Here is a 27,299-nt window from a genome sequence, read left to right on the forward strand (position 1 = left end):
TTTACGAATTTACTTGATTTTGCATGCTCTCTCTCTCTCTCTCTCTCTCTCTCTCTCACACACACACACACACAAACACACATATTATACACATGGAAGTCAAAATGGTGGCTCAAAGATATGCTTGCTTTTTATTTTCGATTGTGTTTTCTTTTGCGTTGCGTTGTTTTGAACATCTGACATTGCAATTTGGAACCATGTTTATGATGTCATGATGTTCATGTTGGTGCTTAGCTTTTTATTGCTTTCCAGTTTCCATTTAATTTCGTAAGCTTTTACTGAATTTGACATACTACTAACAGGGAAGAAGTTATAGCTTGGCATGAATGCTCTCCTTGAGAAGGGACGGACAACTAGAAATTTCTGGGAACCGTCACAAGACCTCACTCCGAATGAGTATATTCATCCTCCCTGGCATGATACGCTATCTATAGATTCAAGTTTGAAGCATCTAATATTTAAAAGAGGATATGGCTGTATTATATCCATGGCTGTCATGTTTGTTGTATATTATTATTACTTATTTTGCTACAGATTTCTTGTACTTCAAAAATTTATCTAAGTGTATTATTAAATCAGTGTATCTCCCTTTCCCGCTCTTCGATTTTATTGTTTTTCATATTCCATCACAAACATGTGAATCTTGTTTCTCATAAAATACCGGTAATGCTTGTTGAACTGCTGATTAATTTGCTTCTATCTTCTTCCCCTCTTTTATTAAGTGGGTAATCAGTACCATCCATATGATTAATGGCTGTAAATTACTTCCATTGAATTATGGGGATTTTGTCAAAGGACATAATTGCTTTAGCGGTGTAGGAAGTGTGAAATCTGAGATATATTGTACCCTACTGAAAGTGATATGGATAGTGTCTGATAAAGTTTTGGTTCTCCCGTGGTGCCATGAATTTCATCCCCTGATTATCACCATGGCTTTAGGCCAGGATCAGATTTGAATCAATGTTGAATTTTTTTGAGCCGTTACACTGTATACCATCGAAGTTGTTCTTTTAAAATTTCACTGAAAATTTCCAGTTGTGAAATCCATCTCCGAGCAAAATCCTGGTTAGAAAAAACAGAATGAAAGCCTTGTTCTTCTTCAAATTATTTGTAGACTGAAGAGAGTATTGTTCTTGAATTTGGAATTTGGGGTAAAGGACCATTTTTATTCATTTCCATGGAATTCTGGTTGAGATTGGTTATGGACCAGCTATTGTCTAGCAGAGGAGGTCAGTGAAAGAAACCATGTTGTGCAACCATGAACCTTGGTGTTGCTCTTAGGCACCAGACTAATGGCGTTGTTCTTTGGGTTTGTAGTAATCGTGTATTAAGGCCGCTCTCGTGCACTTGGGCTAGCCTTTTCTATCTTGGTGCAAATTGTACCAATTAGGCATCTTTTCTTAGCGAGTTGCAAGCTAAAACGTGACTTCCTTTTATTTTCCATTAGTCGTCTTCAATATAATTATATTTATCTCATAAGCATACGGCCCATTAGCTCAGTTGGTTAGAGCGTCGTGCTAATAACGCGAAGGTCGCAGGTTCGAAACCTGCATGGGCCAATTTTTTTTTTTTTTTACTCCCTTTGCCCTTTGGCCTTTTCCCTTTTCCCTTTCCCCTTTCCCTTATGATATGGGCCTGGCCCAGACTTTGAATCTCTTCGTGTGGGGGCCCAAATGGGTTTTTTTAGCTTTTAGGATTTGGCCCAAATGGTTTTCCATTTACGTAAAGATCTCTCAAAATGTTTACCTCTTTATATTCAATTTCTATTGAACTCCTAGTAGCTGTAATTCTGGAATTGAAGTAACTAAATAACATGTTGTCAGCATTAGATTTAGATTTATTGTTTATTAATTTTTCCTCACCAAAGTCCAAACATTTTTTTTTTTTTGGGAATTTCAAGTCCAGGCATATTTGTCTTATCATCTATATGAGATTTGTATCTAATTAAATTAGTAACGCAACTAGAAAAATGATAAATAAATGTTACATACTTGGATGTATAAAGAATGACCTATTAGGCGGAGATAATCCAGAAACAAAATTCCAAACTCTGGTCACACCCAAGTCGAATGGGCTTTATTTTAATTAAGCATTACAGAATTAATGATAAAGTTTAGTGCTACTAAGCAGTATCAAGCTTGATGCTTTGCATATGTTGCGACATCCTACAATATCGGGAATGATGTACCCGGAGCCTCTCAGCCGTTAGATCATTTATCAGGTGAGTCCCATCACCAAATTCAACAGGCCGAGAACCTTAGAGAGATACGGTATTTCAGGGTATTGTAGACTTTTACGCACATCTCATTCTCTTTCTCATGACAACACTAATAAAAACAAGCATTTCTAATGGTGATCAATCCTAATAAAACGTGTACTGCAAAATAATAGCATTCCGATTGAGAATTTATATGTAGTGTTTGTGTTGTTTTTTTTTTTCCCGGATTGAGAATTTATACGGAGTGTTTGTGTTGTTTTATTTTTCATATTGCAAAATAATAGCCTCTTGATTGAGAATTTATACGGAGTGCTTGTGTTTTTTTTTTTCTTCATTAAAACAAGCATTTCTAATGGTGATCAATCTTAATAAAACGTGAACTGCAAAATAATAGCATCCCGATTGAGAATTTATACGTAGTGTTTGTGTTGTTTTTTTTTCTTCCCGATTGAGAATTTATACAATCTGATTTATAGACGGACAAATATCCTCATAAGATCAATATAGTGTTGCTGATGTTTAAGATATGCTTGATCCAAATGCAGCTATACATTCATAGATTGAAACTTGAAACTCATGGATTTACAATCAGTTATTTACAAGTGTTGTTAAACACATCAAGAAATGTTGGGTGATACTAGGGGGCGTCTACAAACTCAACTTCTTCTCAAATTTGAATTAGTCTAGTTCGAAAATTAATTTGAACAAGTCTTTTCAAGCTTGACAATTTTTTATTATTTATTTTTGGTAGAGGATGAGGGTGGGTTTTGTTGCAATGGTAAGATTACTTTATTCTGATCTGGACGGCACAAGTTAAAATCAAAAAAATACACGCAATGACATCACATACACTGAGTTGCTCCTTTTTTTTTATTTGATGACGGTGGTGTATGAGCATCTTAGAGTGCACCTATATATGTAGTCCCTCCATTTCATATGTACCAAAAATTCATCAAAAAAATTCCTAGAGGTGGAGCTACCCCTTTTTACAATGGTGGTGTTAGCATTTTAAAGCTGTACCACCAAGTATATGTAGTACCTCCATCTCGCATGCACAAGAAAATTATTGAAAAAATTCTGAAGGTAGTTTCAAGAGTTGAAACTTTCAACCGTCATGAAATGAGAGTCGTGTCATTAGACTATTTCTTAAGAGAGTAGAGTCAAACGAGAGTTAGAAATTAAAATCTGAAAATAAGAGCATAATTCCTTTCCATAATAGGTTTGAACAAGAACATCATATTTAATAATGTAGTGCAAGGTGTCTCAAAAAGTAGGAATTTCGAATGAGAGCAGTCATTCACTCCACAATAAGCTTTCTATTCCAACAACAGATTGCCAAGTCAAAAAGTCACTTTTAAAAGACAACATAGAGAAAAATTAGCATGATACAGGTGAATTTAGTCCCATTTAATTAATTAGTTGGGCAGGTTATTGCTTCCTTCCATACGCTACTTGCCCAAGCTCAAGACAAAGTTCTCAACTCCCATGGATCAAAATCAAACCATTTTTATATGACCCACCTTTTTATCCTGCACTGTTTGTATATAATGCAAGGAGAGGCGATATAAAAAACGAAATTTTCAACCGAATGTAGAGCCAAACATTAGATAGGGCATGTGGGTTCCACTTTCACCATCCAACGGAAGAGGAGTCTATTTTTAATTTTTTTTATAAATGGGGTGTTCGGACTTTTGCCTCAACTAATTCACATGACTCATACAAAGTGTCTTCTAAAACTTAGACTATGTCCACGACACCTAAGAAATCTGTTTGACTCTCCATTCAGTTGAAATTTCGAAAAGTTGATCCTTATTATAGTGCAATTGTCTAATGTTAGTCTATTTTTTTATTTTTTTTTTATAATCGGGGTGTCCGGACTTTTACCTTGACTAATTCACATGACTCGTATAAGATGTTTTCCAAAACTTAGACTATGTCCGCAACCTCTAAGAAATCTGTTTAACTCGCCCTTCGGTTGAAATTTCGAAAAGTTGATCCTTACTATAGTTGTGCAATTGTCCAATTGCAGTGCTTAAAACAATTCATGTTTAAGGTCTGACCAGATGATATAAGACAATCCATAACCAAACATATATATATATATATGTGTGTGTGTGTGTGTCTTTGAATTGAATATAAAACTGGCGGGGAATATAGCTAACCCTATAAGGCCGGTATGTCCTCCAAGTGGCAGCACCCCAGTAAGCCTTTCCCTCCTACTTAGCCATCTTATTGTTGTCGCCTATTATAAACAGTACAAACAGAAACAGTCAACAGTCCATCACATTATTTTAATTTATCACAAAACGTTGAACGTCTTCCCAAGCAATCTAAACCCTAACAAACCTAAAATCACAAAAACAACAATGAACAGAAAAAACATAATCAGAAACCATGGATTTAGCTCTACCTCCTCTCATGGTCTCTGCAGGCTTTCTTCCAACTGGTTCATTGCTAGAGTCCTTGATCTACATCTCCAATGATGTTACCTCCATTGAAAAGCTTCCATTTGTGCAGGTCAAGAATGTATCCACAATGATAAGAAGGATCAAACTTCTTTCTTCATTGTTTGATGAAATTCAAGAAACTAACAGCCCACTTCCTCCATCATCAATCCTCTGCCTCACAGAGCTCTTCTCCGTGATTCGGAGGGTGAAGTTCTTGACACAAGTGTGCAAGGAAGGCAGTTCTTTGTGGAACCTCATGCAGACGGAGTTTGTTTCGAATCAGTTTCACGTGATTGCGAAGGAGATGGGAAGGGCACTTGATATTTTGCCTCTCAGCTTGCTTGATGTCACGGCGGACACTAGAGAGCAAGTTGAGCTTCTTCACAAGCAAGCCAAAAAGGTTGAATTGTTTGTTGATCCAAAGGAGGTTCAAAGAAGAGAAGAGCTTCTCGGAGTAATGGCTGCAAACAATGAGAGGAACAGCAAGAAAAAGGGGTTGATTGATTTTGGGAAAGTGAGGGAGATCCTAAGCTTCATTGGATTGGGAAACCCTGTTGATTATGATGAAGAAATATCGAAACTCGAGAAAGAAGCTGACAAGCAGGCAGGCACAGGTGGACTAATAGTGGTTTCCAACATAAACAATCTTATATCCCTTGTTTCACTATCCAAACCTATGATTTTCAGTGGGGGAACCAATGAAAAACTGAAACTGCGCTCGGCTTCATTCAGGAGGAATCATGATCATTCTTCATCTTCTCAGTCAACGATTTTCAGCATCCCGGATGAATTTCGTTGCCCAATCTCACTTGACTTGATGAGAGACCCTGTGATAGTTGCATCAGGGCACACTTATGATCGAAATTCGATTGCCCAGTGGATCAATTCAGGGCATCACACATGCCCCAAAAGTGGGCAGAGGCTAATTCACATGGCCCTCATACCCAACTATGCACTCAAGAGTTTAACCCAACAATGGTGTGAGGAGAACAACATTCCAGTAACTGAATCTGTATTATCATCTTCTTCGGATATGGGGAGAAGCAGCAGCAAGAGAAAGTTATGTGAGAAAGTGATTGATCACATTTCCGCCACAAAAACTGCCTCGGATGCAGTCAAAATGACAGCAGAATTCCTAGTGGGGAAACTAGCAACCGGTTCACCAGTTATCCAGAGACAGGCAGCATATGAGCTCCGGTTACTAGCAAAAACTGGCATGGATAATCGCAGGTTAATAGCCGAGGCAGGAGCCATTCCTTTTCTGGTGACATTACTTTGTTCCCCGGATCCAAGAATTCAAGAAAATGCAGTCACTGCACTTCTTAACCTCTCAATCTTGGAGAACAACAAGGTACTAATAATGTCAGCCAGAGCAATTGACAACATAATAAATGTTCTACAATCAGGGAAAACAATGGAGGCAAGAGAAAATGCAGCAGCTGCAATCTACAGCTTGTCTATGATAGATGATTACAAGGTGATCATTGGTGCGAGTCCCAGGGCCATACCGGCCTTGGTAGGGCTACTAGTAGAAGGCACGACAGCCGGGAAAAGAGATGCTGCAACAGCACTTTTTAACCTTGCAATTTATAACATGAATAAGGCAAGTGTTGTTACTGCTGGGGCAGTACCGTTGCTCATAGAGCAGTTGATGGATGACAGGGCAGGAATAACAGATGATGCCTTGGCATTGCTTGCTCTGCTTTTGGGGTCCTCTGAAGGACTGGAGGAGATAAGAAAGAGCAGGGTGTTGGTGCCTCTTCTTATTGATCTCTTGAGATTTGGATCTCCCAAGGGGAAAGAAAATTCGATTACTCTTCTGTTGGGGCTGTGCAAAGATGGTGGAGAGGAGGTTGCAAGACGGTTGCTGATGAATCCGCGGAGTATCCCTTCTCTGCAAAGCTTGGCTGCTGATGGCTCCTTGAAAGCTTGTAGAAAAGCCGATGCTCTACTTAGGTTGCTCAATAGATGCTGCTCTCAAGCTCGCAATCCTGTTGGATAACAGAGCTGATTGTAAGTTGTAAAGTGCAGTGTATATTTGTGGAAATTACATAAATGAATATTGTGTTCATTTGTCACTCTTGTCATATATATGCCAATGTGTTCATCTTTGACAGATAGGGTTTCGGTAATTATCTCCTTTTATTCAATCAACCAAGATATTGCTTAGACATTCAATTATTTATCTGAAAATAGTTTCTGCAAGCAGTATTTGCCAGAAAATCAACAAGGCAACCTTTGGTCCAAGGTTGTGAAGGTGCTCAGCTGGGGCGTTCAACCCTACCGCCCACTGCTACACAAGTTTAGGTTATTAGTGTTCTGATGATATTCCCATGCCATTTGATATCTCTCCACAAAAATTACACATCAAATAGCATATAAACATAGCCATTCAATTTCAACATTGACACACTGTGGCGACTTTGTGGGCGGGTGTGTGTGAGCGTGTGCAGAGGGTACCAGTAGGCTACCACATTGGGCGAGCTACAGATGTACAATCCCACATCGTCTGGGTGTGGATGGGGTAAGTACTATATGTAGATTCAACACCCTTCTATGACACAATGCGTTTTAAAGCCGTAATGGCCGTCACCCTTCTATGACACAACGCGTTTTAAAGCCGTGATGGCCGTGAACCCATCAGAATTCTGTAGTTAAGCCGTGAACCCATCAGAATTCTGTAGTTAAGCGTGCTTAACTTGGAGTAGTACCAGGATGGGTGACCCCCTGGGAAGTCTCTGGTCTGGGTGAGCCAAAAGCGGACAATATTGTGTCTGGCCAGGGTGAGGGTCGTTACACACACCATTAAAGGTAAGCGAGGATAAGCCTTTTTATTTCATTTCTTAAAATTCAAGAGAATTGGGAAAAGTGGTATGTCAATACAGAGTGCAAAATATAATCCCACAATACAATTTTTTCCTAAAAACATAAAAATCTGGGCGTATGTTGCCTGGCAACACCAAAAGAGAAACAAGACAGAGTCAGATCCTTTGGCGTAGGCTATGCTTATCTGGTGCAGAGAAAATTATGACTGTACAGATGCCTTCAATAATATGTTACACCTGTGTTGCACATCACAAAACCTACCCAGGATTTGGAATTACGAAAAACTGGCTAGTGACGGGCTTCCTGCATTAACTGAATGTTGCTCAGCATTGAAAGTTTTCGTACTCAGCATCAAACAAGGATTGAATTGACTCCAGAATTTACTATGGTGAAGAGAAGCTGAACTGCACACCAGTCTTCCCACGGTCATGCTCGAGTTGTTTCAGAATGTAACAGTAATTAACCTGATTGATAACAAAATCAAGATGTGAGTGAGGTTCTGTGATTGGTCTAGTTAGAAAATATTATCAAAAAAGAATCAGGAAGAAATTAAATTTCAGGGAACTGTCATGAAGGTGGCACTCATGCAAGGCACATACAGTTCTTACGGATCTCATATAAGAACTTGTCCAATTAACAACTTTCCAAAAGTACACTGCCAGCAAGAACAATATTAACACCCCCAACACACCCACAAAGAAAAAATACAATCGTGCTGTATTACATAAAAACACCAAATTAACGTAGGAAAAGAATTTCTGAAAAGACTCCTGGAATATTATGAATATTTAACGGCCTCCCCACTTTCTTGAGTTTGAAGACTTGTTATATAAAGTTTCAGGACAAATAACTCACCTCCATGCGAAATAGTTTGGTGGGTACAACAATCCCAAATCCTGCAGAGCTTCGGAAAGACTCCTGGAATTTCTGAAAAGAAAAATCTTTGAATGCATTTTCTGTTAGTTTAGTAAGGTTCCCAGCACAAGCAAAAACATGTCCGTGGATACCAGCTTCTCTTAATACCCTCGAAGGAAGATCGAAAGAGAGGTCCATGAAGGAAGTAAGAGCAAGGTCGCCACCAAAAAAATCCCTTCCAGGAGTGTCAGAACTTTCATCATTGGAATTATCTCTAATTTGCCTTTGTAGATCACTAGCGCCCACTCCCCTTGACTTAAAACCCAACAATGTCTTTGGGCCTCCCAAGGTGCAAATGGGAGAAGAATTGCCACCCAAGAAGAATCTCTCACGAATGTATGAGGGCATGTTAAAAAATCCACTTCCCCATGGAAAAATCACCCCACCAGAGATACCGAAGTTCAATGCAGCATGATAAAAACCCAAGGGGAAAGCATAGCGAAGATCAAACTCCTGTTGTGGAACCCAATATTCAAATAAAAAATGAGATTGGTTCAGCATCAGATACATAGAGGGGCAAAAATATGATAAGGTTATGATTGTCATCATAACTCATAGCACAGTAAACACATCACTAATGGGGAAGGGTCACAAGTTTATTTTTTGTTGATCACTTGGAAAACACACACACAAAAAGTTATATTACCATGATAATAAAACAACCAACTATAATCAAAACAAAAGAATACAAGCATTTTTTTATATTATTTCTAAAGACAGCCTAGACAAGTCGAGAATTCGCAGAGTAGGTCATCACCATAACTTACAAGCTAATATTGGAAAATGTGAATCTTAACTTCCTATCAGAGATCGAAACACAAAGTCCTATAGATTAGGGATCAAAACAAGAACCTCATAAACATGCAAACCCCATTCACTTGGGAAAAAGGTAAGGATGATGATGATGAACCTTAGAAACATATACAATAGAACAATTAAAAGGACCACAAACTAGGGACCCATTTGGTCAGGACTCCACCCCCGCCAAAAAAAAAAAAAAATTAGAATACCACAAACCAACAAAATTAAATATTATATTCTTCACCCCTTTTATAGTAAAATATAAAATAACAGACTTTAAAGGGACTAACAAGTAAATTTATGCAGAAGGTTTCAAGTCAAAGGAAAACCAAGACATATTTAACATATGTCATCGCACCATATAAGATGATGACATTACAGCTTAAGTGGAATAAAGAAATACAAAAATAGCTTGGGAGAATATAATTCAATGAGAATAGAGGAAATCAACAGAACAGGCACAAAAAATGTTACTAAACCTGGCGGAAAAAACGTAAGCTCCGATAATCTGGTACAAGACCACCAATTTTAGAAGTACAAACAAAAGCATATCCTTGAGTCGGTCTCGAAGGTGAATTTCTCCTGTCAATCTTACATGTGTATTTCAGAGATGAGAGTAAACCATGTCCAAGCTGCCTCCTTATTGACCTGGATGACATTTGTGATGGATCTGTTAAGGTACACCAAGATAGATTATATGCTAAGTCATGGTTGCTTGATGATATTAGGCCAATAGAGAGGCCCAAGGATCGCTCTTTGTAAGAAGAAAACTTTAACCAATCTTGGGTAAGCAGAGACACCCGAGCTGCCATAGGAGTTAACAGTCCTTTGAATCTGGGCAAAGACACACCAGCACTAACCTCTGATGTTTGATCCCAGGAGCAAGCCAAAGAACCATCCCAAAGGTCCCCGAGTCCAAAAAAGTTTTTCAGCTTGAGTGATCCTTCAAGTGACCAAGATCTAGCCTACAAAAATAGTTCATGATAAAACCACAAGAGCCAATATGGTGACATTTATGCAATTCTATAACCAAAATGAGCAAAAAAGAGCATATTCAGATCACAGAGCAAATTGAGCTGCTCTCCTGAAGCCAATTTAAAAATGGGTTAATTTTATTGACACCCCCTCAGGTTTAGCCAAATATCACATTGAAACACCTTTCGAAAATTACTATCACTCACATTACAAACATTTGGTCCGTTTTTCACTCACACCCCAAAAGTTACTTTTCAGATGTGTCAGACCACTTTTTACTTGTAAGAAGACATTGTTAACCCTTTGACTCTATGTTGACTTAGAAAAATAGTGGAAATGACTTGGATATCCTTTTATTTTGATTGTGTGAATTTAAAATTATTCTATATATATATATTTTGGGCACATGACCACATGTTCTAGCTTACTTAAATCCTAGTAAAAAATTAAATTATGTTTTCACATTTTTTGTAATTGAACGTTTCAAAGACAATTCTTCTTGCTGTAATTTTAAAACATCTTATATTGAAGTCAAAAGGGAATGATTCATAAAAGAGGTATGGGATGGTGTATGAATCTTTTTAATTGACATACAGGAAGAAAAACCTCAAGAAATAGAGAACCATAGAAAATGGGAACGATACATTTGAAAGATTTATATATATAAACAAGAAATAGAGAACCATAGAAAATGGGAAGGATAAATTTGAAAGATTTATATATATATATATATACACACACACACACGTACATACATATTATCTGTATATGCAACAATCTTTTCTTTGGGCACATGTTCATCAAATACACTGCAAATTAATAGTAATGGCAATCATTATTGATGGAGCACCAAGTGGAAACCCAGGACAAGCAGGCAATAGAAGTGTTCCCTAGAGGCAGGGATGAACATTTCATTGCAGATTCGGGCAATAAATTGCAGTTGGTTCAATTTGTGGAAGAGGAGACATGTCATTGTTAATCGGTGTTGTCTATGTAAGACCGATGGAGAGTCTGTGGATCACCTTCTCTTGCACTGCCCAGTGGCCCATGACTGTTGGAGTCTTATGTTGGGTCTTTTTGGCGTTCAATGGGTTATGCCTCGGACTTCACGGGATCTTATTGATATCTGGAGGGGACAAAGGGTGGGGGCTCAAGTTCGCGATTTCTGGAGGGTGACTCCCCTTTGCATTTGGTGGTGTCTCTGGAAAGAACGCAATAAAAGATCCTTTGTTGGGGAGGAGTTATCCATTGGGGCTCTTAAGTATTCTATTATTTGTTCTCTTTTTAGTTGGGGTATGGGGAGAGATTGTTCCTCTGTTGAGGAGCTTTTGGACTTTTTGGGATCTTTGGATCCTTAGGCTTTCTTTTTTTCTTTGTTCTTGGTTCTTGTACAGCTCTTGGGATGTGTTCCCCTCTTGAACGTTTTCTAATATATTTTACTTATCAAAAAAAAAAAAAAAAAAAAAAAAAAGAGTTATTTAGGAAGGCATTAAATCGGCTCACAATTACAATTTAAGCATATTCTTATGGAAATTGATTCTCTAGTTGATTGTACTCATTGCAAAGGAGGAGGATGACAATGACGATGAAGCAGATGTGCCTCATCAAGGATAGTCACATACTATCCCAAGGCTTTGCTACTTATCCAGCAGCAGTTCAGCTACGAGGAAGCAATTTTGTAGCTGGCACCAGCTACGTGGAAGCAATTATCGTTACAAAGAAAAAATAATTAGTTACAAAGAAAAAATAATTAATTATTCTGTTACAATCCAACTCTACCAGGCCAAACTTCAACTTAGTGCCAAGTTTTTAATTTTTGAATTATGGTTTGGGACTATGACTGTTCCGTTACCATGAAATTAATTTATATAAGATTGTGATTTATGGAAGAGCTCACAACAAACTGGTGGTTTTTTGAGTGTTGCAGAGGAGAGAATTAAGTGTATAAAGAGAGTGGTAGTTGGTGGTCGGCGGTGATGGGGTGTTGGTGGTGCCGCGGCTATGGTTGTCTGTGTGTAGGTATATGTTTGTGTGTATGATAGAGAAGAAAGAGATGGAAAAAAAACAAAACTAACATGGTCCATTCAGTAGAAGAGAGAGAAAGGGAAGAGAGAGGAGTGGGGTAGGTGAGAGTAATGAATGAGGGGGATAAAATAGCTATTTTAGTTGGATGATATTTTGAAATAAATGGTATTAAAAAATTAGGGGTAAAATTGCCTTTTCAAACAATTTTAACAGTGTCAGTGACGAAAAAGTAAAATTGGACCTAAGTGATAGTAATTTTTGAAAGGTGTTTCAATGTGATATTTGGCCAAACCTGAGGGGGTGTCAATGAAATTAACCCTTTAAAAATTAAAGGATAAAAAAAAATTGATGAATTGTTAATTGTTAGGTGATGCAGTCCATAATTTCACAACCCAGAATTCACAGGCCACCCATTAAATGTGCATGAACTTTGAGACATGCTCTTAATATTAATGCTAACACTAGTTCCCGTATGATATGGACTAAATAAACATCCATATCATTTATCACAGTTAGCAACTACAACAAAATTAAATACCAACCACAAGTTAAGGATAAAAAAAAGATTCCCAAATGCCCTAATTACAATCAGTTTTCTTAAGATGACAAGGTTACAGTTCCAAAACAAGTTGCTCAAATACTCTATCGTAAATAAAATAAGTAATAAATAAATCCTCAATCATCTAATGGTGTACCATCTAAACTGTCCCTCCATTTTCCTGAAAACTTCAATTAATAAACGAAATAGAACTCGACATTTTAGAAAGTAAATACACACACTTAATAATCTACAATGCTAGTTTATTAACTAATTGGTCCACCCTATACCCAAGGCCCATAATGTAATGCATGTGAAATGAATGATATTGTGCTAAAAATTAATTATGTGAATACATGAACACACAACAGACAACAAGAAAGCATGCACAAGCACAACCAAACAATTAGAGGCAATAATCTATGAAAATGTACAACTAAATAATTTCATATTATGTTAATAGAATGTGTTTTTGAAACCCAACGTGAATTTGTCACCAAAAGGGTTGGTGCAACTTTAGTACATTGAGACTCAACCTAGAGTTGTCACTAGAAGGATTTATACAAAAGCAATTATACTGTTGTAATTTTGTTTGGATTATCAATCTCAAATTAGAGAGACCCAGCCTGAAACAAACTGGAAAGCTCAGTGGGATCCTAAAGATCCCACTTTGTAAGCCCAAACAGCTAGGATCATAATAGCAAGATATTTCCATATCGCCGTCATGGTTCTGGGGTCTTTCAACTCACAGGTCTCGACTGTCGAAACTATTTTCCTTAGGGAACAAAACCCTAAGGATACTCTCATAACCTATAACCAATCTTGGTATCTCATGCACTGTAGTCAAAATGATTAAAAGTTTCCCCATAACCAATTTCCTAATTTACTTGCCAAGCATTACCATGTATTAGACTAATGTTACTGATTCTCTCAAGACCCATATTCATTGTACATCCATCAGTCCATGCATGCATTTGTCATTTTATTAATATAACTGGCCCACAAATTTATCAATTTACAAACAAAACCAGTCCATTAACATTAATCCATGCTTTCATCGATTATAAATATGGTAATTAAGAATCAAAATCGTAATATCCGTTGAATGAAAACCACTAATTTTAATTGAACAGGGAAAGTATATATATATATATATATTGTGGGCGGCTAGTCAGATAATTTTGTAAATTGAAAACCAAAGAACAACCAAACAAAAGTGATATTACTATTTTATAGGAGGGTAAGTCAATTCTACATTTTCTAATTATTGAATTAACACCCAAAACCTATAATTAGTAATGTCTATAAATATAGAGTCATGACCTGTCTGGTCCCCATTAATAGAGAGTGCTGGGAGGGATGGACTAAGATAGACCTAACTTTTGGCATTATTTTCATTTTGCACAAAGTGGCTGTTCTCGGATAATAATTCTATACATAAGTATTCGCTATATATACATGTATATATTACTTACATAGAAGGTATAAGATCAACATTCAATTTATCTACTACACTCCCAATTAATTCAGCAAAGGAATTTCTCTTGAAATATGCGAGGCACACAAAATGAGGAAAGGTCAATCCCCGGTCAACGGGGTTGGATTGAACTGAAACCAATCCATCAGGGCAGACTTGGCACACGGTTTCAAGTAGACCCAACCAGACCGCCACAACCCTCAAATGCCCACACTCTCCAGGCATGCAGACGGGGTTCTGCTGGACACTGGACATGGCTAGGTCTTCATCCTCAGAGCTGCAATCAGTCTATACATTTGAATACTGAAATTTCCACCGGCTATCCTTTAATTCATTACTAATAAATTCTAATTTCAAACCCAAACTGTAGGAATTGTTCACATATATTCATTAAAAGTAGAAGACAATGGTGTGAAATCATAGCATGGATTAGCCAGAATCTCACTGGAAATTTTATAATCCTCCATTAATGCCTATTCGAGTTTTTTTCTCAAATCAGTGCATGGTTCGCCCAACCATATGAAATTAACTCATCCTAACCCCATCCAACATGTTGGAAACACATGTTAAATCGATCAATTGAAGTTATAAAGACTCATTTGTGAGAATTTGATCAAAATAGATTTCCATTATTCAAAGTTTTCACAAAAATTCACCATAAATTTAAACTACCTTAATCCAATGTTTTTAAGACATCAGACCCACTTTATTTTGCATAGGGTCCTCTTCCCTAATACTCACTTGGTAGGTCCTCTTCCTGAATACTCGCTTGATGATAACCCAACTTTAAGTCAATCTTAGAAAAGTCTCCAGAATCTCTCAGTCGGTCAAATAGATCATGAGTACCAGGCAGAGGATCCTTATTTACTTTAACTACATTCAGCTGCCTATAATCAACAAAACCGCATCGAAGCTTCCTTTTCGTTGCTGCTTCAGAGACAAACTCAGTCTCAGAAACCACATTCCAACAGGCACTCCAGTTGCTCCTTTAACACCCTCAACTCCGCAAGAGGCATATGATACGACGATAAGGAAATTGGAGTAGTTCCTGCTACAAAAGTTTAACGCCCTCCTGAATGACAACCCAGTTCTATAATACATTGAAAACCCATTGACAAAGGGACTCATGGCATCAAGTCCCTGTGAAATCTCTCTCTCAATTGGGTGAATGAGAAACCCAAGTAGTTCCTGAATTACATTGACATACTCACTGACAGAGGAACCTGCTTTACCATATGCGTTTACTCCACCATCAATAAACTAAAGAAACCTGACAAGAGAAAATCCATCTTGAATGCCTTTATTTGATCAAGGGTCCATCAAGAATGTGAAATGCCGCTATCTTACCATAACATTCCACCTTGAAATGGTAGGTTGCATGCCAATCCATACCTAAGATGACATCGCACTCCCTCGTCTCGATAACTATCAAGTTGGTTGGCTTATCAGCCTCACCAACTCTCACTACGCATGCTCTGTCAATGTTGTAAATCAGCTGACAGATTCTTGAACATGAAAGGATCCCTCAACAACCCAGGTAGCAAACCAATGATGCAACAAATGACGATAATACGAAGGAATGAGATGCTCCGAAATCAAATGGAACCACCCTGTTAGGTGTATGATGACTAGAAGGTACCTTCCACTACTGCATTGGATGCACTATCATCTCTCTAAGTCATAGCAAGCACTTGAATTATTTACGAAATGTCACAAAATCAGTGATTCAGATCCCTACTTCATATGTTGTGTGCCCAAACACAAGGTTTAGTCATGAAGGAATATCCTTCTTCCTCAGCACTGATATGTGATAACTGCTAACGGAGGGAAAATGACTAGGAAAAAGTCACACAGTTGTGTAGACCAAAAAATGGTGATCTGTGCCAGTGCCTGTCATGTGCCTTAGAGTCAGGCATACTGCCATTGGTCAATGGTGTCTGGTCCAAAAATTTGTCCACACAAGTTCATTCAACACTAAATGACAATTTCCCTGTTGCAGATTCAAAACAATTTCCTACAATTTCTAAGCCTTAATACCACATATCATCAGGATCATTGAATCTAATCCTCTAACAACTTGATAATAACAATAAAAAACTGAAAAAAAAAGGCCCAATTTAGAGTTCATTCGCTCAACAGTAAAAATTTATCATCCAATTCCAAATTCCAATTCATTCATCACTAAGCAATAAACATTAGCTTATTATGTATATATATAGAAGTGAGAGAATCACCTCAGGTTTCGAGAAGAAGCCAATTTCACCGGTGAGGGGTTTTTTGGTCTCGACAACCTCTACGATGACATTGGCGGTCGCCGGCAGCTCAGGCGGCCCCGAATCGAGCGTAATGTTGACGGAATCGAAGATTTCGAGGCTTTGAAGGCGAGCATTTGCAGTAGTGGCAGCACGAAGAAGGTCTTGCATTGTGGTGGCGTGCCTGAGTTGTTCAATTTCAGCTTCGATCAATGAGTCATTGGTCTTAGTGCTGCCCTTGATCAACACACGGTGGACTCTCAGAGGAACTCTCTTCCTTGATATAGAAATGAATAGGTTCTCCATTTTAGCTCTCTCCGACCGCATTCTCGATTCTTCTGTCAGATTTTCTTCTTCTTCTTCCTCCTCTTCATCGAAATCTTCATCATCATCGTCATCGTCTTCGTCTTCGTCGTCATCATCTGAGGGTTCTTCGTCAATAATTGGGGGCTCCAAGATCGGGTCCTTCTGCTGTTCTTCGACTGAGACAGCCATGGCTATTATATAATCCTATATATATATATAGGGAGAGAGAGTAATCCGATATATATCCGATATATATATATATATATATATAGATATTTATAGAGAGAGAGTAATAACTGAAGTCGGAAGCAAGGGGAACTGGGTAAAGGACCTGGAGAGAGGGGGAGAAGATGGGATTCTTACAAAGATAGTACCGTATAATCGTAACAGACCAGTAAGACCACTTTCCTTTTTCCACCTGTGTTTGGTGTACGTAAGTTTTGTTTTCTTTTTTTAAGTTTTGTTTTATATTTACTGTAGTTGAAATATTTAATTATTTAGAGATTTTATAGTTACAAATTGATAAATGAATCTGAACTTGATTTCGAAAATTTTATTAATTTCTTTGAGGTAGGAGCAACATTTATAGATATTAATTTTCTATGATTAGTAAGTAATGATTTTTATTTTTTTTAGGGCCTTTGTTTTTATTGATTTATTTTTTGTTTTTAGGTGGGTGGGGGTGTGGTGGGTTGTAATTGTCCTGCTTGTTTTGAATATATATATATATATATATATATATATCAAGAAACAATGTAGTTGTAATTTATTTATATCCTCTAAACAGGGCTGGATTTGGCCCCCGGAGAAGGTATCATCATCATTCAATCTCTTGGGTTTAAAAAAATTAAAAAATAAAAATAAAAATAAAAGTAAGGGTATCATCTTTTAAGTCACAACACTCATGCCTTGTTTGGTTCGAAGGAAAGGAATGACGAGGCACATCCTACCCACATATTAGACCAAAAGGGAGGTGGAGTAAAAAGAAAGAAAAAATGGTGCATAAATGTAAAATATCATTTTTACTTCAATTATTTACCAATTTACTTTGTATTAGTATATATAATGAGAGAATACATTTTAAACAAATATAAATTCTATCTTTCCCAAGCAATTTCATTGCATATGGAAATTAAAGAACACAACTATTTTTTGTGCTCCTTAAATTTCGATGCATTTTCATTCAATATGGAAATTAAAGAATGTAGTACAATGAAAAAATTATACAAATATGTAACTTCCATACTCCCATAGTCCCATAGTTTCATATATATATATATATATATATAATTTGCTTTTATTCTACATAGCCAAATTCTAAACATCAAACCAAAAGAAACAGGACTTAACCAGCTTTTTCCCTATCTCGGCCCATGTACAGATATCATGTTTCTAAGCTAGATACAAGCTGTATCAACCTGCGAGTAAAATTTACTTTTGCCTCACCAAGGAAGAAAAAAAAGCAGGCTTATAATTACAAGTTTCAACTTCACCTATTAGTTTGCTTCTGTTGACAGAATCTCAAGCTCAGCCCACCAAAGAGGGGAGAGTTTTGGGATTGCTCCATCCGGTCCTATTGCCGTTATCTCTCTCAACCTTGCAGTAACTTCTTTCATGTCCGGTCTCCGGTTTTTGTCAGGGTGAACACAAGATTTAATCACTTCACAAAGTTTTTCGAGCTGATCTCCTTCGAAAGATTTTAGAGTCGGATCTGCTATTTCTTTAAGGGGCTGTTCTCCCCTCAAATAGTCAGATGCCCAGTCCTCAAGCGAACTACTATTACAATCCACCGAGTAAGGGAGCCTGCCTGTTACCATTTCGAACAATATTACACCAAAGCTGTAGACGTTACTTGACGGATGCAGTTCCATCTCAGTAGCTGCTGCCTCAGTCCAGAAACAAAAATCTGAGATTTTGGCAGCATAGTCTTCAGTGAGATGGACAGCCGTAGAGTTGAGGTTTTTGTGTGTCATTGGTGGCGTCAATTGGTGCATGTACTCGAGGCAGTAGGCCATCCCCATTGCAATCCTCATCCGCATCACCCAGTCCAAATGTTCTGATTCTTTTACTGCAGGATAAAACCAGGGTTAAAGATCTCATTTTCCTACAACGCTAGAGGTCAATACAAAAGGAAATAATATTCCCGCATACAGTTCATGGTTCTTACATGACCTTATCAGAGTGTCACATGCATATAAAAAAATTCTGGGTCATACTTCAGCACCAAAGATTTATGTCCACAAACAATAACAGAGACCAAGTCAAAATATATCTCAATGATTTAAGTCTAATCTTCAAATTAAGTTTCTTCTTTCATTACTTTTTTGAGGAAGATCACAACGCCTCAGACAGCCAATTCAGACCAAGTTATTTGACAGTGATAACTATGACATGAACTAATAAACCCTCAATTTTTTAGCAAGTGGGGTGTTTAATACTGAAATATTTCTTTTTATATAAAAGAGCTTTATATGAACTAGACCGAGTCATTTTGTTTAATATTGAATTAAGTTTATGCTGTTTCAACATATTTCCTTTTTTTATCTCAAAAATCAATAAAAATATTTTATATAGAAGGATCTCACTAAAACATTCTTAATAAAAAGAATTTCACTAAATAATTTCTTTTACGAGAAAGATCACAACCACCCAGGCAGCCAATGCAGACTAAGTCATTTTGGTAGTGATATGAACCAGTCCAACCTCAACTTTAGTATAGTGGGAAGTTAAATAATGAAATATCTCCCCAATATAAAAGAGACTTATATGATTGGCCCAAGTCAAATATTTAATACAGATATATGTTGTTTCAACGTATTTTCTATTCTTACTTCTAATTTTTTGACAAGTATAGACAAAAATATTTTATATAAGTTCATTAAAATTCTGATGATACCTGACACTGAAAAACATATTACATGGTTTTACACACTTCTAACATCAAATTAATTTGAGGTCTCCTTAGAAGCATTAAAAGGTGAGCCATGCCAAATGTTCAGTAATAAAAAAATGTAATACCTTCCAGAACACATGCACTATTTCTTTCCAGATTATTATTAGTCTGTGTTCACAGCTAAACCTAAAAATATTGACCGGAGTAAAAATCTGTTTCCACATAAACTGAAATATAGAGTTAGATACTTACTGTGTAAATGCTCAAAGAGGGTCCCATTTGGAGCATATTCGAAAACCATCATTCTAGTGAATGGCTCCTCTTCCTCGCAATACCCAAGAAGATTCACAAAATTTCTTGTGGTTCATTTTGTATATGTGTCGATCTGAAACCATTACAGAACGGAACATTCAGGATAGCTCGAGTGAATTGAAACAACACAAAACTTAGTTCAATTAATTTGTCAAACTACCTTATTCCTGAACTGAAATTCCAGATTCTTAAACCAATCCTTGGAAGATGTAACTGCAACAGATACCACGGATATTTCAACCCACTGGACAATGTTCCTTTGTATACTTTTCCAATTGTGAAGAAGAAATTATGTTGCTGAAATCTTCACAGCTGTCTCAAGCTCTGATCTCTTGAGCTTTGGCACGCCTGAGATATGCAGCCACAACACAGAAGCACAAGATTTAACATATAAATCTTATTCTTAAACATATAATTTCAACAGGGACATAGGGGAAGTACTGCCTGCTATATAAGCTGATTCATATGCATGTAAGCAAGGATTATCATGTAGTAAATATAATATATATATATATATATATATATATATATATATTATATAACCAACGAGCTAGTGGCCTAGTGGTACCAAACCCCTACTTCCCAAAGGAGGTAAGGGGTTCGAACCTCGGTGAGGCATGTGTGTGTGAGTACCAACTAGGGAAAAAAAAAAGAGTAAATATAAAATATATTTACACACAAACATATAAATATATATATATATAAATATATATTCAAGGATTATCCATCCACAGAATCTCCAATAAAGATGATTGGGGAAAATAGTAAGCCAATTAAATGTTCCCAAAAATCTTGCCCAAGGATAACGTTTCCGGGAGTAAAATAACAGTACAAGATGCAGCATAAGAAATACTTCCCTTGATAAACCAAATAAATTAATGCTTAGGAAATTATCTGTTTTTATTAAAAGACAATCAAATACGTGTTTAACTAGATAACTGCTTTAATATGAGAGAACAGAGATTCCAACTCTAAATAATAGCCCAGTAGCATTCCTAGGAGCCAACATTTAAAGAGAGGCCACTATCCTTCTGAGCATCTTCAGAAATCAGAATTAAAAAAAAAAATGCAACTGTGATTTGTCCCTGTGGGAATGAAAACGTACCAGTTACAAATGCTTTCTGCAGCTGCCCACTTAATCCTGTGGCCCAAGGTCTGACAACAGCCACCTTATTGCCTCGACAATATAATATGCCAATGACCAAAATGAGAAACAATGCCGAACCCCCTATGGCTAAAGAGTATATTAGAACATGATGGTTTTTTGGACTTTTTGCTAGAGAGGGTGTGGTTGCAGGAGATGGGGAAGGGGAAGGGGAAGGGGCAGAGGAAGGTGATGAGGAATCTACTTCTGGCAAGACCGTTTTAAGATTCTTTGGTGAATGATCTGCCACCAATAGCAATCTCCGTTGAGCTACATCTCGAGTTTCATCAATGTTCCTGGAAAAATATAAAAGCATCTGTCATGAAGCTGACCAGAAAGCAACAAGCCATCATGGCTTGTAATAAATGTTGTATATTAATGTCAATCAGAAGCAATTTTCTCTTTTCCTTTGCAATCGAAACCCAAAAATCTTTGAACTAGCTCATGCTTGATAAGCCAAGTAGATGAACGACCAGCGTTGCTCATGTTCCGCATATTTATTTGTATTTCTCATTTACAATGAAGTTTATGAAGATTGACCCTTTTTTATTAACACCTATTTTCCCCCACTTGGAGCTTGAACCTCAACCTCCCTCTTGGGAGGTGGAGATCATACCACCCAGGCAAAGAGCCCGGTTGTAGGAGTAGCAAGTTCTCTATTAGGTTGGAGGATATGAAAAGACCGTAAAGCCCTGCTGATGTGTGCACAAGATAAACTCATGACTCCATGAACCACAACAAAGATATAGCATGCGAAACCCACTGCATTTAACCACTAAACAAAATACAAGATTTACACTTTCTTATGCCTTACCTTATTGAATAACTAGATTAAAAAATAGAAAAGTTATATCAAATTGACTGCACACATGTACCATGAGACGGACCTTTTGTTGCAAGATAATCTTTGCACAGCATTAGATAGCTTATTCTCATCTACTTGAGCTTCAGAAAGCATTGTGAGCTCATGAATTTCAGGAGATATGCTACCCAGAAGCTCGTTGTTGTCCAGTAGACTGCAATATAATCAGAAAATGAGTTGAGCTGCGCAGAAAATAAAAAGATGTCCAAAATGACAATTAAGCTACTCATTATTGTCGACTTACAGGATTGATAGTGATAAATTATTGCCAAGTCTAGGAGGCAGTGGTCCACGGAAGTTATTGTACCCCAGGTCCAACACCTCCAACTCCTTTAGCTCTCCAATTTCTTCAGGGATGATTCCAGAAAGAGAGTTATTGCGTAAAATACTGCAGAGAACTTCACAGTAAAAACAATGCCCATAAAACAGAAGGTGGGATACAAAAAAATTAAAAGAAAAATATGGTCCCCCTTAAGATGAATAACAATAATATATATTACAGATCATTTGCAACTATGTAATAAATTGATATATCCTTACATAGACTTTATGCGAACCAGGTCTCCAAGATCAGGTGCTAGTGTTCCTCCAAGACGCAAATCTTTCAAGTTCCTGCAATTGGTACAAATTCAAAATCTAGAATGATTAAAACTCATCATCCATTGAAACCAAGATTCAAAACCATTTATGTGTAAAAATTGAATTTAATTTAATATCAGAGCAATATTCACTTAACAGTTGATTAACCATCCTTCATGTTAAACAACAAAATTCATGGTTTACTCATTGATTGACATTTGACAGATACCTGAATTTTTTTCGCACACGATATTGAACCAATTCTCAATACAGAACAACTAGATATTAGTATATACACTTATCTCTTGGAACTGCCTAAATCATAAGTAGCATATATAATCACAACGAAAATCAATATTTAATATTCTACCGCAATCACTTATAACTATATATATATATATGTATATCAAGAATTGCACTTCACATCATAGATCATGATGATACCGAACATAGAATAAGTGTTAAATCGTAGGATGTGGATTTAATTATTTGTGGAGTTGTTTAAACCTTTTTTTTTTTCAATTCCAATTCCGAAGCACCAATTCCATGCTACGAAACATAGCACTTCACATCATAGATCATGATGATACCAAACACAGAATAAGTGTTAAAATCGTAGCATGTGGATTTAATTATTTTGGGAGTTGTTTAAACTAATTTTTTTTCAATTTCAATTCCAAGCCGCCAATTCCATGCTACTGAAAGTAGCATAAGTGTTGAAATTGTAGTATGTGGATTTAATTATTTTGAGAATTTCTTATTCTGATTTATCTAGAAGGTAGGGAGAGGGGTAAGTAGGTTTGCTCATACCATAGATCTAATATACACAAATCTCATACATCTTTTTAAAGAAAAACCAGAAAAGAGTCATATATATATATATATATATAAAGTGTAAGCTAAAAAAACAAAACAATCACTTCCTATAATCATGCAAAACAATATATCACAAAGAATTACTTACAGAACCACAACATTTCCGTTCGAACACTCGACGCCGAACCACGAACACGGATTAATCACTCCGACATCATCATTCCAATTCGACAAAGCCCCAAATGGATCACTCACAACTCTATCTCTAAATTTCAACAAAGCTAAGCCTGCAAACAAAGAAATAACATAGGACACCAAATTCAATCTTCACTTTCTCAGAAACCAAACAAAGCAGAAAGAATGTAAAGTCACTGCCACCACAAAGCTCATACCTTCTTCGTTGAGAGACCAACACAGATTACAATTCCGGAACAGGAAACACATCATCACCGCCATGAAAATCCGGCGCTCACTGGATCTCCAAAAGTCCATCATTCCAACTAACTAGAAGAAACCCCAGATTTCTTCTCTCAAGATAAGATCAATAAAAAAAAAATCAGAACTGGGTTGAATCAAAAACAGCTCAAACAAACTAAAATCTGAAAACCCGTGTGGAATTTGTCGAGATCGAAAGTGGGTTCGCGTTATTGCGAACTAATTTAGACCAGAAAAGGAGAAAACGCGTGAACCCAAAATTTTTTGACTTCGTAAAAGAGTAGAAGACGAATAGTTACTCATACAAACAGTGATACATATATATATATATATGTAATTATATAAATACTACGTATGTGTGTATGTGTGTTGTTGTATGTATAGGTGAAAGAATGGGTCTAATTAAGAGGGAGAGGGAGAGAGAGAAGCAAATGTTACGGCAAAATTACGGAAGCAATGGGGGCAAGAAAGAAGCAATACAATACTAGTGCCGGCGATGACTTGGGAATATAGATACATTACATAGAGATAGAATACAAGTGTTTATATCGATTGGACTGAGTAAAAGCAGACAAGTCATTCATTGGTGGGCCAACCTCGTAATTATCTTTATTTTTTTAATCTTTGCTTACCTAAGTACTCGTTAAGTCTGTTAGTTTTGGCGGGTAGTCTTTTGATAAACCAATAAGTATTAATAAAGTTAGCAAAGCCTATGTTCTTGTAATACAATAAAATTATTTCAGAGTTGTGGAGAAATTCGTGAGCCAGTTAGGGCAAATATTAAATTAATGAGGAATTGGATTTAGGGGTTTTTTTTTTTTTTTTTAGAATAAATAATTGGGAATGAACTGAAAATAAATAACTTTTGAAACTAAATCGAGCTTATTTTTGTAATTTATCAAACGAGATCAAATTCCATCTAACTTGAATAATTAGATGTGTCAACATGTATCTACAAACAAACTCCTTGAGTTTGGTCAACATAACTTGCTTATAAGATTTTTTTGTATATATAATCAATTTTTGTCCTTAGCAATCTTAGTTTCAATCTCCAGAACAAGTCTGAAACTAATGAAGTGAACTAAACAAGCCGAGTTCAACAATAAATGTTCCAGTTAATTTTGAACACTAATATATGAGCCCTAGCCTCAAGCTCGAATTTGGTCTAAATTCGGCTTAACTCGATTTGTTTATTATGCTCTAGGGGAAAATAATTAATACTCCCGTGCAATGGAGTCTTCCCATTCACCTTAATGATAAAAAATTATATTATAGTATATGATTGGTTATACCCAATAATTGTGTGCCTACTTTAGATAGGTGACAAAAGTGTTTTAAAACGCCTTCAATTATTGACTTGTTACAAAATATCCTCCTCAACTATTAATTGTTGTAATTAAATCCTTCAATTCTAAGAAAGAGTAGTATTACACTCCTAAGACTAACGAAAGTCACACTGATCATTAAGTTGGGCACATATAGTGAACGTGATGTCAAATAACTTACTTAATGACCTAAATATTGGTAAAGTGACTATAACGAGGGGTATTAGGTTATTAAGTAAATTATTTTATTATATGAATATAACAAGGGGTATTAGGCCATTAAATAAGTAATTTTATGTAACATGCATTACATGAATATAACAAGAGATATTAGATCTTTGAATAAGTTATTTTATGTCACGTGCAACACACGTGTTTAACTTACCGGCCACAGCCATTAGCTTCAAAAGTATAATGTGATCCTCTTTAAAACTTGGGGAGTCTTAATTCCAATAGTTGATGGATGTTTAGAGGGATAGGAAAAGTTACTTTGCCAAACACTTGATAAAATCCATGTTTACCACTTAAAAATCATGTTTAACTAAACAAAGAGCCGCCTAAGTTTCAAAAGATGAAAACACAAAGAGCCAAACATCACAATATGGTGGACCTTCTATGAGTGACGTGACCCCCCTTGTCATTTTCATTTACTATAATGTGCTACTTGTTTATTTTAGTAGTACATAAAACTTCCCAGCCACTCGACATGTTTTTCTATTGGGATGAGAGTGACCGAAAGTGAAATCCTTTTGCTTGGTCGCATGTCTTCTTTCTTGCAGATGACCATAACAACCTCCATGATCCAGTCCTTTTATCATCCTTTCATCGATCTCTTCCACGTGTTCAATTACAGTCTTGAGAGCTCCTACCATTCAAACAAAAGGAGCCATACTCATTCCGAACACCAAATTAGAATTTAAAATCTAGGTACTAGCGGAATCAAGATTCATAACCATAATCAAGGATGGAATTAGGATTTTAATTAAAGGATATTGGGGCAATATATATATATATATATATATATATATATTTAAATATGCACGTAATCACAAAATTTAGAGAGGCACTATAAATTTTTTATATATATAAAAAAAAAAATTAGTAAGGGTATTGCATAATTTTTTTCATATAAATAAAAAAAAATTAACATATATTTTAGAGGGCAGGGCAGACCAGGTCAGGAGGCACGTGCCCCCAGCCCTTCATTGGCTCCGTTTCAACCATGATATCGATTGCATCGTGGTGTAACGGACTTAAATGAATATCAATGTAAATCGATCGAAGAATTTACCCCTCTTACATTCCTAGTTCAGAGTTAATAAAGGGTAATATACTAATATTATCTTTAAACAATTTATAATTTTAAAGATTTTTTTTTTTTTTTTGAGTAAATAGTTTTGGAGGTTTTTTTTTTTTTTTTTTTTTTTGAAATTATTAAAAACTCATTAAAAAATTCCATAATTTTATAGCTTGTTTGACTTTTAATTTCTCTCTTTTTTTCTTTTTCTTTTTTGGGTCCTCTCAATAAATTAGAATAGCTACATGTAGAGAAAAATGTGCACACCGGAATATTAAATGATGTGGATCTCCAGCTTCTTGAGGCAACTTTTACTTTTCTTAATAGACTTATAGTAGTGGGGTCCAGTGTTGTGACAACGAAATTCACTAGAAGCTAGTAGTATTATTGGTTTTTGGCTGTTTGGCTCTAGTGTTTAACTCATAAGAAGGGCACACAGATTGCGTAGGTTTTGGTCTAAGATCCGACCTAATTTTAATTCTCTTCTTATCCACTTTGAACAGTGATTTAAATCCATGGGACGTGGATGGTTTTCAAGAACAACAATCTAGGTTTACTTCTACATCCAATTCATTCTTATCCCTATTTTCACATTTTGAAATTTATTTTGATTATTTATAAAATAAAATAAATAAAAAACACGTACTTGGAGCAATTCACAATTCACACCAACCACTCCATTAAGAGTGGCGGGTTCCACTATCACACCCTTATCGCGTGGGACTTCTTTATGTCCACTGATGGAATACCGTTGTACTTCATCAACCAAATCTTTAAAAATAGTATATAGTTTTAATTGCTTGAAGTTGGTTTTGTCAACAACTACATGCCATTGTTTTTTTTTTTTTTCCTGACA

The 27,299-nt window shown here is 36.3% G+C and overlaps 3 protein-coding genes, 1 non-coding gene and 1 pseudogene across 8 annotated transcripts in view; 2 read left to right on the forward strand and 3 right to left on the reverse strand.

The window, feature by feature from the left end:
- LOC132312497 (uncharacterized) overlaps positions 1-27,299 on the reverse strand; it is a 60,402-nt gene that overhangs the window by 30,501 nt on the left and 2,602 nt on the right. The window lies entirely within an intron of this gene.
- Positions 1,486-1,559, forward strand: TRNAI-AAU (transfer RNA isoleucine (anticodon AAU)). Its single transcript has one exon. It is a non-coding gene; the product is annotated as a tRNA-Ile (tRNA).
- On the forward strand, positions 4,613-6,667 carry LOC132314984 (U-box domain-containing protein 1-like). Its single transcript, XM_059813744.1, has one exon. The coding sequence runs from the start codon at positions 4,613-4,615 to the stop codon at positions 6,665-6,667; it is 2,055 nt and encodes a 684-aa protein (XP_059669727.1).
- Positions 7,471-17,145, reverse strand: LOC132312495 (uncharacterized). The gene is made up of 4 exons (XM_059810871.1): positions 16,457-17,145; positions 9,687-10,172; positions 8,347-8,859; positions 7,471-7,955 (listed from the first exon to the last, which is right to left on the reverse strand). The coding sequence occupies exons 1-4, from the start codon at positions 16,967-16,969 to the stop codon at positions 7,875-7,877; spliced, it is 1,593 nt and encodes a 530-aa protein (XP_059666854.1). The 5' UTR covers positions 16,970-17,145; the 3' UTR covers positions 7,471-7,874.
- On the reverse strand, positions 17,989-24,329 carry LOC132312496 (probable inactive receptor-like protein kinase At3g56050; annotated as a pseudogene).

This window comes from Cornus florida, unplaced genomic scaffold, assembly GCF_030987335.1.
Source record: "Cornus florida cultivar Cherokee Brave unplaced genomic scaffold, ASM3098733v1 CherokeeBrave_3.0.0_Hap2_Chr06, whole genome shotgun sequence".
NCBI classification, from domain to species: domain Eukaryota; kingdom Viridiplantae; phylum Streptophyta; class Magnoliopsida; order Cornales; family Cornaceae; genus Cornus; species Cornus florida.

Coding starts and splice junctions, on each gene's coding strand:
- LOC132314984 (XM_059813744.1), top strand. CDS start 4,613: ATGGATTTAGCTCTACCTCCTCTCATGGTCTCTGCAGGCTTTCTTCCA.
- LOC132312495 (XM_059810871.1), bottom strand. CDS start 16,969: ATGGCTGTCTCAGTCGAAGAACAGCAGAAGGACCCGATCTTGGAGCCC. Junction 10,173..16,456: donor GCTTCTTCTCGAAACCTGAG/GTGATTCTCTCA, acceptor CTATTTTTGTAG/GCTAGATCTTGGTCACTTGA. Junction 7,956..8,346: donor CCAAACTATTTCGCATGGAG/GTGAGTTATTTG, acceptor GTTATCAATCAG/GTTAATTACTGTTACATTCT.